Source organism: Salvelinus namaycush, unplaced genomic scaffold (assembly GCF_016432855.1).
Source record: "Salvelinus namaycush isolate Seneca unplaced genomic scaffold, SaNama_1.0 Scaffold497, whole genome shotgun sequence".
NCBI classification, from domain to species: domain Eukaryota; kingdom Metazoa; phylum Chordata; class Actinopteri; order Salmoniformes; family Salmonidae; genus Salvelinus; species Salvelinus namaycush.
In genome coordinates this window covers 156,436-178,356 of record NW_024061194.1, presented here as the reverse complement: position 1 = coordinate 178,356, position 21,921 = coordinate 156,436, and the positions used below count along the sequence as shown (strand labels likewise).

The following is a 21,921-nucleotide window of genomic DNA, read 5'->3' as shown; positions in this document are numbered from 1 at the left end:
ACATTACCCTGAATACATAGAGTACTAAGAAACATTACCCTAAATACATACAGCACTAACAAACATTACCCTAAATGCATACAGTACTAAGAAACATTACCATAAATACATACAGTACTAAGAAACATTACCCTAAATACATACAGTACTAAGAAACATTACCCTAAATGCATACAGTACTTAGAAACATTACCCTAAATACATACAGTACTAAGAAACATTACCTAAATACATGCAATACCAAGAAACATTACCCTAAATACATACAGCACTAAGAAACACTACCCTAAATAAATAGAGTACTAAAGAAACATTCACCTAAATACATACAGTAACAAGAAACATTACCTTAAATACATACAGTACTAAGAACATTACCCTAAATACATACAGTAAGCAAGAAACATTACGTTAAATACATACAGTACTAAGAACCTTCCCCTAAATAAATAAAGTACTAAAGAAACATTCCCTAAATACATACAGTACTAAGAAACCTGACCCTAAATACATACAGTACTAAGAAACATTACCCTAAATACATAGAGTACTAAGAAACTTTACCCTAAATACATAAAGTACTAAGAAACATTACCCTACATACATAAAGTACTAAGACACATTACCCTAAATACATGCAGTACTAAGAAACATTACCCTAAATACATGCAGTACTAAGAAACATTCCCCTAAATACATGCAGTACTAAGAAACATTCCCCTAAATACATACAGCACTAAGAAACATTACCCTAAATACATACAGTACCAAGAAACATTACCCTAAATACATACAGTACTAAGAAACATTCCCCTAAATACATGCAGTACCAAGAAACATTACCCTAAATACATACAGCACTAAGAAACATTACCCTAATTACATGCAGTACCAATAAACATTACCCTAAATAAATAAAGTACTAAAGAAACATTACCCTAAATACATACAGTACTAAGAAACATTCCCCTAAATACATGCAAGTACTAAGAAACATTACCCTAAATACATACAGTACTAAGAAACATTACCGTAAATACATACAGTACTAAGAAACATTCCCCTAAAAACATACAGTACTATGAAACATTACCATAAATACATACAGTACTAAGAAACATTACCCTAAATACACACAGCACTAAGAAAATGTACCCTAAATATATACAGTACTAAGAAACATTACCCTAAATACATACATTACTAAGAAACATTACCCTAAATACATGCTGTACCAATAAACATTACCCTAAATACATACAGTACTAAGAAACATTACCCTAAATACATGCAGTACTAAGAAACATTACCCTAAATACATACAGTACTAAGAAACAATCCCCTAAATACATACAGTACTAAGAAACATTACCCTAAATACATGCAGTACCAATAAACATTACCCTAATACATACAGTACTAAGAAACATTCCCCTAAATAAATAAAGTACTAAAGAAACATTACCCTAAATACATACTGTACTAAGAAACATTAGCCTAAATACATACAGTACAAAGAAACATTACCCTAAATACATACAGTACTAAGACACATTACCCTAAATACATACAGTACTAAGAAACATTACCCTAAATACATACAGTACTAAGAAACATTACCCTAAATACATGCAGTACTAAGAAACATGACCCTAAATAAATAAAGTACTAAAGAAACATTCCCCTAAATACATACAGTACTAAGAAACATTCGCCTAAATACATACAGTACTAAGAAACATTACCCTAAATACATACAGTACTAAGAAACATTCCCCTAAATAAATAAAGTACTAAAGAAACATTACCCTAAATACATACAGTACTAAGAAACATTACCCTAAATACATGCAGTACTAAGAAACATTACCCTAAATACATACAGTACTAAGAAACAATCCCCTAAATACATACAGTACTAAGAAACATTACCCTAAATACACACAGCACTACGAAACATTACCCTAAATATATACAGTACTAAGAAACATTACCCTAAATACATACAGTATCAAGAAACATTACCCTAAATACATACAGTACTAAGAAACATTACCCTAAATACATGCAGTACTAAGAAACATTACCCTAAATACATACAGTACTAAGAAACAATCCCCTAAATACATACAGTACTAAGAAACATTCCCCTAAATAAATAAAGTACTAAAGAAACATTACCCTAAATACATACAGTACTAAGAAACATAACCCTAAATACATACAGTACTAAGAAATATTACCCTAAATACATACAGTACTAAGAAACATTACCCTAAATACATACAGTACTAAGAAATATTACCCTAAATACATACAGTACTAAGAAACATTCCCCTAAATACATACAGTACAAAGAAACATTCCCCTAAATATATACAGTACTAAGAAACATTACCCTAAATACATACAGTACTAAGAAACATTACCCTGAATACATAGAGTACTAAGAAACATTACCCTAAATACATACAGCACTAACAAACATTACCCTAAATGCATACAGTACTAAGAAACATTAACATAAATACATACAGTACTAAGAAACATTACCCTAAATACATACAGTACTAAGAAACATTACCCTAAATGCATACAGTACTTAGAAACATTACCCTAAATACATACAGTACTAAGAAACATTACCCTAAACACATGCAATACCAAGAAACATTACCCTAAATACATACAGCACTAAGAAACACTACCCTAAACAAATAAAGTACTAAAGAAACATTCACCTAAATACATACAGTAACAAGAAACATTACCTTAAATACATACAGTACTAAGAAACATTACCCTAAATACATACAGTAACAAGAAACATTACCTTAAATACATACAGTACTAAGAAACCTTCCCCTAAATAAATAAAGTACTAAAGAAACATTCCCCTAAATACATACAGTACTAAGAAACCTGACCCTAAATACATACAGTACTAAGAAACATTACCCTTAATACATAGAGTACTAAGAAACTTTACCCTAAATACATAAAGTACTAAGAAACATTACCCTACATACATAAAGTACTAAGAAACATTACCCTAAATACATACAGTACTAAGACACATTACCCTAAATACATGCAGTACTAAGAAACATTACCCTAAATACATGCAGTACTAAGAAACATTCCCCTAAATACATGCAGTACTAAGAAACATTCCCCTAAATACATACAGCACTAAGAAACATTACCCTAAATACATACAGCACTAAGAAACATTACCCTAAATAAATAAAGTACTAAAGAAACATTACCCTAAATACATACTGTACTAAGAAACATTAGCCTAAATACATACAGTACAAAGAAACATTACCCTAAATACATACAGTACTAAGACACATTACCCTAAATACATACAGTACTAAGAAACATTCCCCTAAATACATACAGTACTAACAAACATTCCCCTAAATACATACAGTACTAAGAAACATTACCCTAAATACATGCAGTACTAAGAAACATTACCCTAAATCCATACAGTACTAAGAAACAATCCCCTAAATACATACAGTACTAAGAAACATTACCCTAAATACACACAGCACTACGAAACATTACCCTAAATATATACAGTACTAAGAAACATTACCCTAAATACATGCAGTACCAAGAAACATTACCCTAAATACATACAGTACTAAGAAACATTACCCTAAATACATGCAGTACTAAGAAACATTACCCTAAATACATACAGTACTAAGAAACAATCCCCTAAATACATACAGTACTAAGAAACATTCCCCTAAATAAATAAAGTACTAAAGAAACATTACCCTAAATACATACAGTACTAAGAAACATTAGCCTAAATACATACAGTACTAAGAAACATAACCCTAAATACATACAGTACTAAAAAACATTCCCCTAAATAAATAAAGTACTAAGAAATATTACCCTAAATACATACAGTACTAAGAAACATTACCCTAAATACATACAGTACTAAGAAATATTACCCTAAATACATACAGTACTAAGAAACATTCCCCTAAATACATACAGTACAAAGAAACATTCCCCTAAATATATACAGTACTAAGAAACATTACCCTAAATACATACAGTACTAAGAAACATTACCCTGAATACATAGAGTACTAAGAAACATTACCATAAATACATACAGTACTAAGAAACATTACCCTAAATGCATACAGTACTTAGAAACATTACCCTAAATACATACAGTACTAAGAAACATTACCCTAAATACATGCAATACCAAGAAACATTACCCTAAATACATACAGCACTAAGAAACACTACCCTAAAAAAATAAAGTACTAAAGAAACATTCACCTAAATACATACAGTAACAAGAAACATTACCTTAAATACATACAGTACTAAGAAACATTACCCTAAATACATACAGTAACAAGAAACATTACCTTAAATACATACAGTACTAAGAAACCTTCCCCTAAATAAATAAAGTACTAAAGAAACATTCCCCTAAATACATACAGTACTAAGAAACCTGACCCTAAATACATACAGTACTAAGAAACATTACCCTAAATACATAGAGTACTAAGAAACTTTACCCTAAATACATAAAGTACTAAGAAACATTACCCTACATACATAAAGTACTAAGAAACATTACCCTAAATACATACAGTACTAAGACACATTACCCTAAATACATGTAGTACTAAGAAACATTACCCTAAATACATGCAGTACTAAGAAACATTCCCCTAAATACATGCAGTACTAAGAAACATTCCCCTAAATACATACAGCACTAAGAAACATTTCCCTAATTACATAAAGTACTAAAGAAACATTACCCTAAATACATACAGTACTAAGAAACATTACCCTAATTACATGCAGTACCAATAAACATTACCCTAAATACATACAGTACTAAGAAACATTACCCTAATTACATGCAGTACCAAGAAACATTACCCTGAATACATACAGTACTAAGAAACATTACCCTAAATACATGCAGTACCAATAAACATTACCCTAAATACATACAGTACTAAGAAACATTACCCTAAATACATGCAGTACTAAGAAACATTACCCTAAATACATACAGTACTAAGAAACATTACCCTAAATACATGCAGTACTAAGAAACATTCCCCTAAATAAATAAAGTACTAAAGAAACATTACCCTAAATACATACAGTACTAAGAAACATTCCCCTAAATACATACAGTACTAAGAAACATTACCCTAAATACATACAGCACTAAGAAACATTACCCTAAATAAATAAAGTACTAAAGAAACAGTACCCTAAATACATGCAGTACCAAGAAACATTACCCTAAATACATACAGCACTAAGAAACATTACCCTAAATAAATAAAGTACTAAAGAAACAGTACCCTAAATACATACAGTAACAAGAAACATCACCCTAAATACATACAGTACTAAGAAACATTCCCCTAAATACATACAGTACTAAGAAACATTACCCTAAATACATACAGTACTAAGAAACATTCCCCTAAATACACACAGTACTAAGAAACATTACCCTAAATATATACAGTACTAAGAAACATTACCCTAAATACATACAGTACTAAGAAACATTCCCCTAAATATATACAGTACTAAGAAACATTACCCTAATTACATGCAGTACCAAGAAACATTACCCTAAATACATACAGCACTAAGAAACATTACCCTAAATACATACAGTACTAAGAAACATTACCCTAAATACATACAGTACAAAGAAACATTCCCCTAAATATATACAGTACTAAGAAACATTACCCTAAATACATACAGTACTAAGAAACATTACCCTAAATACATACAGTACAAAGAAACATTCCCCTAAATACATACAGTACTAAGAAACATTACCCTAAATACATACAGTACTAAGAAACATTACCCTAAATACATACAGTACTAAGAAACATTACCCTAAATACATACAGTACTAAGAAACATTACCCTAAATACATACAGTACTAAGAAACATTACCCTAAATACATACAGTACTAAGAAACAATCCCCTAAATATATACAGTACTAAGAAACATTACCCTAATTACATGCAGTACCAAGAAACATTACCCTAAATACATACAGCACTAAGAAACATTACCCTAAATACATACAGTACTAAGAAACATTACCCTAAATACATACAGTACAAAGAAACATTCCCCTAAATATATACAGTACTAAGAAACATTACCCTAAATACATACAGTACTAAGAAACATTACCCTAAATACATACAGTACAAAGAAACATTCCCCTAAATATATACAGTACTAAGAAACATTACCCTAAATACATACAGTACTAAGAAACATTACCCTAAATACATACAGTACTAAGAAACATTACCCTAAATACATGCAGTACTACAAATTGGCTCCCTATTTAAAATGAAGATGGAGAACAAGCTATGAAGGAAAAATATTGTAGTTTTGGTGCAGGTACAGCCAAAACAATATATCGATATATCAATATGATAATATCCCGATATGTAACTGTATCGATTTTTCCCCCATCAATATAGAGTATATAACAATAGACTACATCTATACAGAGTCCAGATATTCCTCAGTGTGAGTGGGTTGTTAAGAACAGCACTGGAGCCCTGAATGACTGTGTTACGAAACAGCAAAGGAACACATACACAAGCACGGACACCCAGGCACATGCTTACACGCACGCAGGCACACATCCACACGCACGCAGGCACACATCCACACGCACGCAGGCACACATCCACACGCACGCAGGCACACATCCACACGCACGCAGGCACACATCCACATCCACATCCGTAATTTGGTAAAAAGCCAATTTGACATTTGTTCAGTCAAATTTGTCTCCACTTTTGTGGAATGTGGTGATCAGACCTTGGTTCCAAATATTGGGAAAGACGCCAGAGCTGAGGATGATGTTAAAGAGTCTCTCTCTTTCTCTGTTTCTCTCACAGAGAGATCACCACCAATATCATTATCTGGGTCATTCCACAAAAAGAGTGCCTTTTGCATACCTTTCGTAGAAATTGTGCACCAATATTGAATTTTAAAAGCCTGTTATATTACATGAAGTGTGTCTATGAGTCTTTTTTATAGTCACAAACAGTGAAGACCAGTGGAATCCACAGGGTCTAGAATAACTAGAATAGTGTATATAAAACAGGAACGGGTCTGTATAGAACACATTCTGCCAGGTCTGTATAGAACACATTCTGCCAGGTCTGTATATAACACATTCTGCCAGGTCTGTATAGAACACATTCTGCCAGGTCTGTATAGAACACATTCTGCCAGGTCTGTATAGAACACTTTCTGCCAGGTCTGTATATAACACATTCTGCCAGGTCTGTATAGAACACATTCTGCCAGGTCTGTATAGAACACATTCTGCCAGGTCTGTATATAACACATTCTGCCAGGTCTGTATATAACACATTCTGCCAGGTCTGTATATAACACATTCTGCCAGGTCTGTATATAACACATTCTGCCAGGTCTGTATATAACACATTCTGCCAGGTCTGTATATAACACATTCTGCCAGGTCTGTATATAACACATTCTGCCAGGTCTGTATAGAACACATTCTGCCAGGTCTGTATAGAACACATTCTGCCAGGTCTGTATAGAACACAATCTGCCAGGTCTGTATAGAACACATTCTGCCAGGTCTGTATAGAACACATTCTGCCAGGTCTGTATAGAACACATTCTGCCAGGTCTGTATATAACACATTCTGCCAGGTCTGTATAGAACACATTCTGCCAGGTCTGTATAGAACACATTCTGCCAGGTCTGTATAGAACACATTCTGCCAGGTCTGTATATAACACATTCTGCCAGGTCTGTATATAACACATTCTGCAAGGTCTGTATATAACACATTCTGCCAGGTCTGTATAGAACACATTCTGCCAGGTCTGTATAGAACACATTCTGCCAGGTCTGTATAGAACACATTCTGCCAGGTCTGTATATAACACATTCTGCCAGGTCTGTATATAACACATTCTGCCAGGTCTGTATAGAACACATTCTGCAAGGTCTGTATAGAACACATTCTGCCAGGTCTGTATATAACACATTCTGCCAGGTCTGTATATAACACATTCTGCCAGGTCTGTATATAACACATTCTGCCAGGTCTGTATATAACACATTCTGCCAGGTCTGTATAGAACACATTCTGCCAGGTCTGTATAGAACACATTCTGCCAGGTCTGTATATAACACATTCTGCCAGGTCTGTATATAACACATTCTGCCAGGTCTGTATATAACACATTCTGCCAGGTCTGTATATAACACATTCTGCCAGGTCTGTATAGAACACATTCTGCCAGGTCTGTATAGAACACATTCTGCCAGGTCTGTATATAACACATTCTGCCAGGTCTGTATATAACACATTCTGCCAGGTCTGTATATAACACATTCTGCCAGGTCTGTATAGAACACATTCTGCCAGGTCTGTATAGAACACATTCTGCCAGGTCTGTATATAACACATTCTGCCAGGTCTGTATATAACACATTCTGCCAGGTCTGTATATAACACATTCTGCCAGGTCTGTATCGAACACATTCTGCCAGGTCTGTATAGAACACATTCTGCCAGGTCTGTATATAACACATTCTGCCAGGTCTGTATAGAACACATTCTGCCAGGTCTGTATATAACACATTCTGCCAGGTCTGTATATAACACATTCTGCCAGGTCTGTATAGAACACATTCTGCCAGGTCTGTATAGAACACATTCTGCCAGGTCTGTATATAACACATTCTGCCAGGTCTGTATAGAACACATTCTGCCAGGTCTGTATAGAACACATTCTGCCAGGTCTGTATATAACACATTCTGCCAGGTCTGTATATAACACATTCTGCCAGGTCTGTATATAACACATTCTGCCAGGTCTGTATATAACACATTCTGCCAGGTCTGTATATAACACATTCTGCCAGGTCTGTATAGAACACATTCTGCCAGGTCTGTATAGAACACATTCTGCCAGGTCTGTATATAACACATTCTGCCAGGTCTGTATAGAACACATTCTGCCAGGTCTGTATAGAACACATTCTGCCAGGTCTGTATATAACACATTCTGCCAGGTCTGTATATAACACATTCTGCCAGGTCTGTATAGAACACATTCTGCCAGGTCTGTATATAACACATTCTGCCAGGTCTGTATATAACACATTCTGCCAGGTCTGTATATAACACATTCTGCCAGGTCTGTATATAACACATTCTGCCAGGTCTGTATAGAACACATTCTGCCAGGTCTGTATATAACACATTCTGCCAGGTCTGTATATAACACATTCTGCCAGGTCTGTATATAACACATTCTGCCAGGTCTGTATAGAACACATTCTTCCAGGTCTGTATATAACACATTCTGCCAGGTCTGGAATATCATTACAAGTGTCACAGTAAAGGAAACACCTGCCGTAGTGATGCTGTGAATTGTATTGCCTTAAAGGTGTAAACATTGATTTCTCATTATGGCCATTTTCTTCAGCTCCCCTCCAATCACTTAGCATCACCTCTCCTCTTTACACATATTCTCTCTTTACTTCTCTCTCTCTCCACCTTTCCCTCCCCCTCATGTCGCTCACTCTCCTCCAGATCTGTTTCTATTTTCATCTGTGTGTTTTCTCAATAATTCCTGCCTCCACACACGCCACACACACACACACACACACCTCAATACACACACACACCTCAATACACACACACACCTCAATACACACACACACACACACACACACACCTCAATACACACACACACACAATACACACACACACACACACACACACCTCAATACACACACACACACACACACACACACACACACACACACTTGTAGCTGTTGTCAATGAATAAATTGAGCTGGCCTCCAGGCTCCTGGTTACATCACCCAGGGGAGAGGAGAGCAGACCGAAGAAGCTCCCTCCCTCCCTCTCTTATTAAGTTATTCTGTCAGCCAACACAAAGCTAAAAATGGCTCCTCAGTAAAGCCAAGTTTAGTTCTGTAAAGGTAGAACAGATCGTAGCAGGCAGCCGGTGAGTCATCCGTGTGTGTGTGTGTTTGCTTGTGTTTGCCATTACATTATGATTAGGTTTTTAGTAATCTCACTGTGTGTGTGTGCTTGTTTGTGTTTATGTCTTCCGGGGCTTTGTGTTTGTGTGTGTGTGCACACTGACGGGTTAATATCAGAGGTCCTGAGTTTGAATTGAAAAGGTGATGAAATGCACGGTGCAGTGTGTATGCAGAATTGTGCAGAAGACTGACAACAAGGGTTGCCATGGCGATGGAGTGTGCCAGGCAAATTCACTGTGAAAGGTGCAGCTAGATGAAAATTTATTTCAATGTCCCTCTCCCTTCAACTCCCTAAAATGACATTGTTCTTTCATCAGCATCTATTTCAGGGGTCCCGAGAATAATATCCAAACCCCTTAATCTGTAGAAACCAATAACAGAACCCTGAATGAGAGTAGCTGTGTTTTTCTGTAGTAGTCTGGGCCACGGCCACATTCTAGGGTACGTCCCAAATGGCACCCAAATTCCCTGGTTAAAAGTAGTGCACTATATTGGGAATAGGGTGCCATTTGAGACACACACTGGGTCACGGTGACATTGTACTGAATCTACATTATGACCTGTTCAGAGATGATTTCTGTTATTTGAATACCCTGGCCGACAATATTAAACATCTCTCTCTCTCTCTCTCCTCCCCCCTGTCTCTCTCTCCCCATCTCTCTCTCCCATCTCTCTCCCTCTCTCTCTCCTCCCCCCTGTATCTCCCCCTCTCCCTCTCCCTCCCTCCCTCCCTCCCTCCCTCCCTCCCTCCCTCCCTCCCTCCCTCCCTCCCTCTCTCCCTCCCTCCCTCTCCCTCTCTCTCTCTCTCTCTCTCTCTCTCTCTCTCTCTCTCTCCCTCTCCCTCTCCCTCTCCCTCTCCCTCTCTCTCTCTCTCTCTCTCTCTCTCTCTCTCTCTCTCTCTCTCTCCGTCTCTCTCTCCGTCTCTCTCTCCGTATCTTCCCTGGCTGTTCCTTTGTATTACATTATGAAAGGTTGAGTGAACCAGCAGACAAACTGAGTTAAACAGGACTGATGGGCTGTCAGTCTAAAACACTGAGGATGTCAGAACGGGAAGGAGACTAAATGTCTTTGATTATCTTTCTGTCCCCTCTGTCTTTTCTTCTTCTTCTTCTCTTTCTCCCTGTCATAATGACCTCAACCTTACGTCTATGTACTACACACGGGTGTGTCAGACTGTATATGTGTAATTCCTATAATATCAAATAGAAAGACAAATAGACAGAAACAGACAGACCCATACAGACAGAAATGTATTCATCTATCCATCTCACCTGTGCAGGAGAGTAGGGATCACGATTGTTCGGATCTTGCAGTGTTCCTGGATGCGTCATTGCCACGTGATGATGCATATTCCCCCCGGAGGAACTGCCTGGGACTCCCATCCCTCTCTCCTCTCCTCCTCCACCTCCCCCTGCTCCTCCACCTTTCTTCCCTCCTGCACAGACTCCCTCCGGCCCCATGCAGCATAGGGCCCCCGTGGCCAGCTCCAGCTCAATCTCAGCGTCCATCTCCGCCTCCTCCTTGGCCTCCTTGTTGGAGTCGTCCAGGTGCTTCATCAACACCGCCACCACCACGTTGATCAGGACGAACTGGGCCGTCAACACAAAGGACACAAAGTACATGGGAGAGATGAACTGCAGGCTGGGGTTGCAGGAGTAGTCAGGCCCGTAGTCCGGAGGGCACTCCCTCAACGTGTCCTAGGGAGGGGGGAGGGAAGGTGGGAGAGAGGAGAAATAGGAGCTGTTTGTTAGGTCAAGCCATGAAGACATTATTACATTTACGTAATTTAGCAGAAGCTCTTATCCAGAGCGACTTACAGTACTGAGTGCATAGATTTGAATACTTTTTCGTACTGGTCGCCAGTGGGAATCAAACCCACAGCCATCTGAGCTACACAGGACTATACGGGACTATACAGAAACAACACGTTTTATTGAACAACTTCATGAACAAGAGTTAAGCTTTCCAACTTGAAACAAAGATATCAATGTAAGACTCTTGTGAGCAAATTGACCTGTCACACATTAACTGTAAGACATCCAGACATGAGCTGATTCTAGTCTCTTCTCTCTCATTTGTTTTGACCTTTTCACTGTGTAGTCTCAAGTGTTTCCTTCTTCCCCTCTCCCCTCTTTTTCCTCCCTCTATCCCTCCCTCCCCTCTCTCTAGTCAGTACAGTGGTGATTCACTCTCTTTCTCTCTTCCCCCTCCCTCTATCCCTCCCTCCCCTCTCTCTAGTCAGTACAGTGGTGATTCACTCTCTTTCTCTCTTCCCCCTCCCTCGTTCCAGGCAGTTTGCATCCAACACATCTCCAGGTAAAAGGCAGTGAAAGCTCACAAGGTCTCATCAGTAGTAATCTAAGAGAGGTGATGACACCGCTTCAGCTGAGAGGTAGCGGCTGTGATCCCCACCCGTACCTCTACAAACCACTGAGGGGTTTTTATGGTGCGCCCCTGTCACACTCCATAATGCGTTGAGCGTGGGAGTGGGGGGCGACGACTGTGAAATGGGAGTGGGACACATTCCCCTATTTAAAAAGGCCATCTTTACAGAGAATATACAGAGCTGTGACAGGTCAGGTTATGCTAGCGCTCAAGGGGAGGAGGATTGGAAAGGTCTTGTTAAGCAGGACATAGGCTTGGGGTCTGCCCTCAGGGCCACAGGGCTGGTAATTACTCTGAAACTTCTCTGCAGCTAAGAAGCCAGGCACCAAATACCAACCACAGACATCAACATGACAACTGAATAATACAACCCAAATAGCAACACATTGAAACATGGTAATCCAAGTCATTTTAGATTAAAGTATCAGATGATCAACTATCTAATTTATTGTACTAAACACTCCATAGAACACCGTGTAGAAGTCCATCCATACCTTCATGATCCCATTCCAGTTGTCCCCAGTGGAGACCTGGAACAGAGTGAGGAAGGCCATGCCAAAGTTCTCAAAGGTAGCATGGCGGCTCATCCCCTCACATGGGTAGTCCTCATTACACACTGGGAGAGGAGAGTAAGGAGGGAGGAATAGGGGAGGGAGACATGGGGGCGGGGGGGATGGGGAGGTAAGAGAGAGTGAGAGATAAGGGGAGAGAGAAACAAATAGAGAAAGATAGATACAGAGAGGGGGGAACAAGGGGAAGGACGAAGGGATAGAGGGAGAGATAAAGATACATGAAGAGAAAATAACAGTTTATAAAGAGAACATTTATCTGTTCAGTCGTCTTAGAAACCAACAACCAACAGCAGCAGACGTGGTAGTTTGCTCCTGGTCTTAAAGCCGTCTTGGCTGATTGTTTACACATCTCTCTCCTTACTACAGTTGCATGTGGCTCTAATACTTTGCTCAAGACTGATGGGTTGAGAGATGACCTCCAGCAGACATGACTAGAGTCCATAGAGAGAGTGTGACAGTTTGAAGACAGGCCTAGCTGATGTGTTATTGGTTCTCCTGTCTAGTCTCCATGATACTTCTTGGTTCTGGCTGCTTCCAGATACTTTACGACAAGTCCGTTTCTATTTCTGTCTTGGCTCTGTAATCGAACAGGATTGGATATGTATAACTCTGAACGTGGTGCACCATTGGGTGTGCAGGGTTTTGTTCCAGCCCATCACTACCAACTCACCCAGTTCTCCAAACAGCTCAACCCCCAGTGCTGCATAGATGAAGAACAGGAGCATGAAGAGCAGGCCCAGGTTCCCCACCTGAAACACACATAGGAACAGTGTTAGGAACTGTTTCTGCTCTACATTCTCTTTGTATTCAACTGTTATTTTGACAGGGAGTCATGCTGAGTCCAAGGTCTCTTTTACAGAGAGATTTTGGGCTGCCAAGTGGCGCAGTGGTCTAAGGCACTACATCTCAGTGCTAGAGGCGTCACTACAGACACTCTGGTTCAAATCCATAACAGGCCGTGATTGGGAGTCGCATAGGGCAGTGCACAATTGGCCCAGCGTAATCTGGGTTTGGCCGGTGTAGGCCGTCACTGACTTGCCTAGTTAAATAAAGGTAATTTTTTAATTTTTTAAATACGGATGAACACTGTAGTGACAAAAATATACACATCAAATACAGTACAAAAAGCAAAACAAAGATAAATAACACAATCATAGAAAACAAACACATTTTTCTGTAAAAAGATCCTCAATCAGCCATCTGAATTGACCTAGAGGCACCAAATCATACATGTTTTAGGCAAACATTCTGAACATTGCAAGAACAGCGGGTGTTTTGGCCTTGCCTTTTACCAAGCAACAAAACCTATTGGTCCCAGCATCCATGTTGTGGCACAGCCTCTACCGTATCAGAATCCTCAGTAGATTTAAAATTTGCTAGTTGTTCTGCCTTTTGCATGGGCAGGCCTGCTACCAAAAAAGAGAAGTGAAAGCTAGACATGTGGTGCACGACCAAAGCCTAAGTCCTACATCGTATCAGAATCCTCAAGAGGAACCTGAGGAGGGAATTGGGAAAGTTGTCAGTGGCATAACCTTACTTTGTTATTGTGACTGTGTAGTTGGAAGCCACCCAGGACACACAGCAGTAGATCCCTCTCTGTCTGCTGAATGGGACTGCATAAAGAGGTTATGTAGTAAATATGCTCAGAAAACACAATCCCATTAGTGAGATGTAACCTTACAGAGCAAATGTCACAGCAGCCAGCACACAGCTCTGTCTGGGCTGGTCCCCTGGGGGAGGAGGCTCTACTGGCCTGATCTAGCCTGCTCTAGCCTGATCTAGCCTGTTCTGGTCTGCTCTAGTCTGCTCTTGCCTGATCTAGCAATAAGAGACACACTACACATCACTTCCGGTTGAACGCGGAACGAGGGAGAGTTCAGTTTTGTTGTTTTGAAAAGTTTGTTGTTTTGAAAGTGTATTGGAAAGTTCTTAGTAGAAAGCTAACTTTCAGAACCCGCAACACAGTTGGCATCAGTTGCTAGGACTGCTAGTCTCTGTCCAGTGATCCTGCCGTCCATGGATGGGTCTGAGGAGCAATTTGGCGTAGCAGCTAGCTTAGCTGGGTTTTCTTGAGGGCTTGAACGCAGCCCGCGACGCAGGACCGCAGATTGTTCCGGGTTTGTCGCTGTCTAGACCCCTACTGTTTGTTGTTTTAAATTTCCCCCGTGACCTGCCCTGTCTGGAACTGCGAGGAGTAACAGCGTAACCGAAGTTGCTAGCTACAAACACCAAAGCCGGCGGGAGTACCGTTGAGGATAGTCTCTCTGACACACGTGAAGGATCTTTTAAAATAACAAAAAGAGACAAGCAGTTGTTACAACAACAAGAAATAGCTTCAGGTGTTTTGGCCAAATACTCGTGGATTCTACCAGTAAAAGAATGGACGAGCTGACCAGAGAGGTCCAGGACCTGAAGAACAATTTGCAGTTTTCCCAGGGTCAGCTAGATGAGTTGAAACAGGAAAACGGCAAGATGACAGCAATCTGTAAGTCGTTGAGAGAGGACATCAGTTCTTTATGTGAATCCATGATATCAATGACGGATAAATCAGACTTTCTGGAGGGACAATCAAGGCAGAACAACATAGTTGCGGATGGAATTACAGAATCTCCACATGAGACCTGGACGGAGTCTGAGGACAAAGTGAGGGAAATGATCTCTGAGAAATTGAAGATGGACCACAGGAAGATTGAGGTGGAGCATGCCCACAGGACTGGAAAACCCACCACGATCCCAGGTGACAGGCCCGATAGTGGTCAAGTTCCTGAAGTTCAGGGACAAGGTAGCTGTTCTTCAAAGAGCCAAGAACTTGAGAGGAACATATATCTTCCTCAACGAGGACTATCCTGAAGCTGTGCGCCAGAAGAGGAAAGAACTTATCCCAGGCCTGAAAGCTGCCAGAGCGCGTGGGAACATCGCTTACATCTGCTATGACAGACTCATTGTTCACCTTCGCAGAAGCCTGGAAGGGATGAGAGAGCCAAGCCTATGGGTTCATAGCTTCAACCGCGTACGCACGCACGCACCGCACCGCACCACACACACACACACACACACACACACACACACACACACACACACACACACACACACACACACACACACACACACACACACACACACACACACACACACACACACACACACCAATTGATTAATGGACTGCTGAATGTTCTCTTGCTTTGTTTGCTCTTTTCAGTATTATGTATATCTCTGATAACTTCTTTGGGATAGGGGGCAGCATTTTCACGTTTGGATGAAAAGCGTGCCCAGAGTAAACTGCCTGCTACTCAGGCCCAGTTGCTAATATATGCATATTATTAGTAGATTTGGATAGACAACACTCTGAAGTTTCTAAGACTGTTTGAATGATGTCTGTGAGTATAACAGAACTCATATGGCAGGCAAAAACCTGAGAAAAATCCAACCAGGAAGTGGGAAATCTGAGGTTTGTAGTTTTTCAACTCATCGCCTATCGAATATACAGTGTCTATGGGGTCATATTGCACTTCCTAAGGCTTCCACTAGATGTCAACAGTCTTTAGAACCTTGTTTGATGCTTCTACTGTAAAGGAGGGGGGAATGGGAGCTGAATGAGTCAGAGGTCTGCCATTGCAATTCTAAAGACAAAGCAATTCTCCGGTTGGAACATTATTGAAGATTTATGTTAAACACATTCTAAACATTGATTCTATACATCGTTTGACATGTTTCTATGGACTGTAACGGAACTTTTTGACTTTTTGTCTGTACCTAGTGATCGCGCGTCATGAATTTGGATTTGTGAACTCAAGGCGCAAACAACAAGGAGGTATTTGGACATAAATTATGTACTTTATTGAACTAAACAAACATTTATTGTGGAACTGGGAATCCTGGGAGTGCATTCTGATGAAGATCATCAAAGTTAAGTGCATATTTATAACGCTATTTCTGAATTCTGTTGATTCCGCAACATGGCGTGTATATGTTTGGCTTGTTTTGGTCTTTGAGCGCCGTACTCAGATTATTGCATGGTTTGTTTTTTCCGTAAAGCTTTTTGGAAATCTGACAAAGCGGTTGCATTAAGGAGAAGTATATCTATAATTCTGTGCATAATACTTGTATCTTTTATCAAAGTTTATTATGAGTATTTCTGTAAATTGATGTGGCTCTGTGCAAATTCACGGGATGTTTTGGAGGCAAAGCCAAATGTAAACTGAGGTTTTTGGATATAAATATGAACTTGATCGAACAAAACATACATGTATTGTGTAACATGTTGTCCCGGGAGTGTCATCTGATGAAGAATATCAAAGGTTAGTGATTAATTTGATCTCTATTTCTGCTTTTTGTGACTCCTCTCTTTGGTTGGAAAATGGCTGTATGCTTTCTGTGACTAGTTGCTTACCTAACATAATCATATGTTGTGCTTTCGCCGAAAAGCCTTTTTGAAATCGGACACTGTGGTTGGATTAACGAGAAGTTTATCTTTAAAATGGTGTCTAATACTTGTATGTTTGAGAAATTTGAATTATGAGATTTCTGTTGATTGAATTTGGTGCCCTGCAATTTCATTGGCTGTTGGCTGTTTGCTAGTGGAACCCCGTTCCCAGACAGGATAAGCTACCCAGGAAAGGGCTGAAAATAGCTCATATTAATATATGTAGCCTGAAGGTTCATGAAATCAATAACTTGCTAACATCAGATAACATTAATATATTAGCCATTTCTGAGACTCACTTAGATAACTCATTTGATGATACAGCAGTAGCAATACAAGGATATAACATTTATAAAAGAGACATAAATGCTTATGGGGGAGGTGTTGCTGTATATATTCAGAGCCATATCCCTGTAATGCTTAGAGACAACCTTATGCCAAGTGTTATTGAAGTGTTGTGGTTGCAGGTTCACTTGGCACATCTAAAGCCTTTTCTTTTGGGGTGTTGTTATGGGCCACCAAGTGCAAACAGTCAGTATCTAAATAATATGTGTGAAATGCATGATAGTGTATGTGATGTAAACAGAGAGGTCTACTTTCTTGGGGACCTGAATACTGACTGGTTTTCATCAAGCTGTCCGATCAAGAGGAAGCTTCTCACTGTAACCAGGGCCTGTAATCTGGTTCAGGTTATTAATCAACCTAACATGGTGTTTACAAACACTACAGGAACAAGAACATCCACATGTATCAATCACATTTTTACTAATACTGTAGAACTTTGTACTAAAGCTGTATCCGTACCCATTGGATGCAGTGATCACAATATAGTGGCTATATCCAGGAAAGCCAACGTTCCAAAAACTGGGCCTAAAATAGTGTATAAGAGATCACACAAAATATTTTGCTGTATATTATGTGGATGATGTTAAAAATATTTGTTGGTCTTATGCGGATAATAAGGAGCATCCAGACGCTGCACTTGATGGATTTATGAAATTGTTTCTTCCAATTATTGATAAACATGCACCTGTTAAGAAAGTGACTGTTAGAAGTGTTAAGGCTCGATGGAATGATGAGGAAACTGTATGGTTGAAAGAGATGGGGCAAAAAGAGTGGCTATTAAGTCTGGCTGCACATCTGACTGGCTGACTTACTACACATTTACTTTAATTGAAATTATGGGCAGAAAGACAAATTCGAATCAGATGGCTTATTCATCACAAAACCATTTGATGTTGCCAATTATTTTAATGATTACGTCATTGGCAAAGTGGGCAAACTTAGGCAGGAAATGCCAACAACAAACAGTGAGCCATTGTATTCATGCATTAAAACAAACAAATAATGAAAGAAGATCGTTTCAAGTTTGAATTTTGTAAAGTTAGTTTGGGAGAGTTGGAAAAATTATTGTTATCGATCAATAATGACAAACCTCCTGGCATTGACAACTTAGATAGAAAGCTACTGAGGATGGTAGCTGACTCTATAGCCACTCCGATCTGTCATATCTTTAATCTGAGCCCTAGAGGAAATTCTTAGTCTTCAGGCCTGGAGGGAAGAACAAAGTAATTCCGCTACCCAAGAGTGGTAAAGCGGCCTTTACTGGTTCTAACAGTAGACCTATATGCTTGCTGCCAGCGCTTAAACTGTTGGAAAAAATTGTTTTCGACCAAATACAATACTATTTCTCTGTAAACAAATGATCAACAGACTTTCAGCATGCTTATAGAGAAGGGCACTCAACATGTACTGCACTGACACAAATGACTGGTTGAAAGAAATTGATAATAAGAAGATTGTGGGAGCTGTACTGTTAGATTTCAGTGCAGCCTTTGATATTATTGACCATATCCTTTTGTTGAAAAAAACATGTGTTTTGGCTTTTCAACCTCGTGGATTCAGAGCTATTTATCTAATAGAACTCAAAGGGTTTTCTTTAATGGAAGCTTCTCTAATGTCAAACATATATAGTGTGGTGTACCGCAGGGCAGCTCTCTAGGCCCTCTACTCTTTTCTATTTTTACCAATGACCTGCCACTGGCATTAAACAAAGCATGTGTGTCCATGTATGCTGATGATTCAACCATATATGCATCAGCAACCACAGCTAATGAAGTAACTGAAACCCTTAACAAAGAGTTACAGTCTGTTTTGGAATGGGTGGCCAGTGATAAACTGGTCCTGAACATCTCTAAAACTAAGAGCATTATATTTGGTACAAATCATTCCCTAAATTCTAGACCTCAGCTGAATCTGGAAATGAATGGTGTGGCTGTTGAACAAGTTGAGGAGACTAAATTACTTGGCGATACCTTAGATTGTAAACTGTCATGGTCAAAACCTATAGATTCAATGGTTGTAAAGATGGAGAGAGGTCTGACCGTAATAAAGAGATGCTCTGCTTTTTTGACACCACACTCCAAAAAGCAAGCTCTGTAGGCTCTAGCGTTGTCTCATCTTGATTGTCCAGTCGTGTGCAAGGAAAGACCTAGTTAAGCTGCAGCTGGCCCAGAACAGAGCGGCACGTCTTGCTTTTCATTGTAATCAGAGGGCTGATAAAAATACTACATATATGCCGGTCTCTCTTGCCTAAGAGCTAAGGAGAGACTGATTGCATAACTTCTAATTTTTATAAGAAACATTAACGTGTTGAAAATCCCAAATTGTTTGCATAGCCAATTTCACACAGCTCTGACACACACATGTACCCAACCAGACATGCCCCCAGGGGTCTTTTCACAGTCCCCAAACTCAGAACAAATTCAAGAAAGCGTACAGTATTATATAGAGCCATTATTGCATGGAACTCTGTTCCATCTCATATTGCTCAAATAAAAAGCTAACCTGGTTTAAGATAAAGCAACACTTCACGGCACAACACCTCTCCTCTATTTGACCTATATAGTTTGTGTGTCTGTATTGATATGTAGCTACGTGGGCCTTTACATTTTTTTTATGTAGTTCTGTCCTTGAGTTGTTTTAGTCCATTAATGTTCGGTATTATGTCATGTTCCATGTTTTGTGTGGACCCCAGGAAGAGTATCTGCTGCTTTTGCAACAGCTAATGGGGATCCTAATGAAATACCAAAAATACCAAAAAGCCTGATCTAGCCTGCTCTATCCAGATCTAGCCTGCTCTATCCAGATCTAGCCTGCTCTATCCAGATCTAGCCTCTACCAGGCTAACAAATCGCAAGACAAACAGTCACAGACGTGAAGCTGTTTTTCATTGAAGAACACGACCCACGTTTATTAAGATAGGAGTGTTTAGTGAGGGTTAGAGACCAAGGTCGTGTTCAGCAGGTACTGAACGTCCGGGAACGTTTTTGAAACCAACAAAGGAGCGTGTGTGTTCTTAGTGGACAAGTTCAGGTGGTAATACCTCCATTTCAAAAGGTTTTCTCCCATTTGGGTCTACTGAACATGCCCCAGGTCAGCAATGTCGAAGTTAAGTAGAAATTATGTAGTGACATAACAGTTCTATAAAAATCTCTAAAGCACTTTAGATCCAGACTTTGTTTGTCATACTGTCAGTCTCAGTCTCTCGTCAGACTGTCTCAGTATGATACCGAGTTCCCTTTGGGCCAGAACTAATGCAAGCTCTCCCCAGCTACCTGTGTCACAGTTGATTAGTGATGTATCTACCAGGGAGACTGTAGATCTTACACTACTGGGGATGATTTAAGCACCTCTGAAAATAGCACTATTCCATGGAGATCAGTTTAATGATCTGTGATTCTTAATGACATGTTTCTATGAGGGGTGATCCAAGCAAGCAAGAGACAAACAAAGGGTGAATTTATACCGGGTGAAACCTGGATCAGTGGTAAGTGAGTCTTGAATTTACTTGGATCTGTGCACGTAGCTAAGAGCATGCTATGCTAGCCAGGATCCATTCACTTTTACTGTGTTTTGGTCCCCGATGCTAATGTTAGCTAGCGAATAGTGGCTGTGGCCATAGATGCAAACCCAGAGGGGATAGCTAATCTCTCCCGGCCAAGGGACTCATTTTAAGGAAGTCTGTATTTTCGGGAAAAAAAATCGCAGGGATAAAAAAAAATTGAGTAGCTAAGAGAATGGTACAAGATGTCGCTGTGAGCACTCGTAATGAGCTTTCTGAAAGCAGAAATGGTGATATTCACGCAGCGTTGCCTCCTGCCATAGGCTATATCTGAAGTTTATCACCCAGCCCCTGGAGGAGATAAAACAACTGGCTTTAGTGGTGATGTGATGTGACTGAACGACACCACTACCACCTAGTGAACAGCAGATGGTAGCCATTTTAGCTCAGTTGGGGAGAAATGGGATAATGTTAGATAATGGCTGTTTCTAGTTGGGTAATGTAACACTTTATTTTAGGCAGATCCTGTTAATAAGAGATGGCGTCGGTCGTAATG

General features: G+C 39.5%; 1 protein-coding gene across 1 annotated transcript in view; it reads right to left on the bottom strand.

Annotated features, from left to right (window-relative positions):
• Window positions 1-11,412: 11,412 nt before the first annotated feature.
• LOC120041637 (voltage-dependent T-type calcium channel subunit alpha-1I-like) overlaps window positions 11,413-21,921 on the bottom strand; it is a gene marked incomplete at both ends in the record, with an annotated part of 136,114 nt that continues 125,605 nt past the window's right edge. Inside the window, 3 exons of the mRNA XM_038986503.1 lie at window positions 11,413-11,838; window positions 13,021-13,142; window positions 13,769-13,847. Of these exons, the coding sequence (XP_038842431.1) occupies window positions 11,413-11,838; window positions 13,021-13,142; window positions 13,769-13,847 (627 nt within the window). The remainder of the gene's footprint in view (window positions 11,839-13,020; window positions 13,143-13,768; window positions 13,848-21,921) is intronic.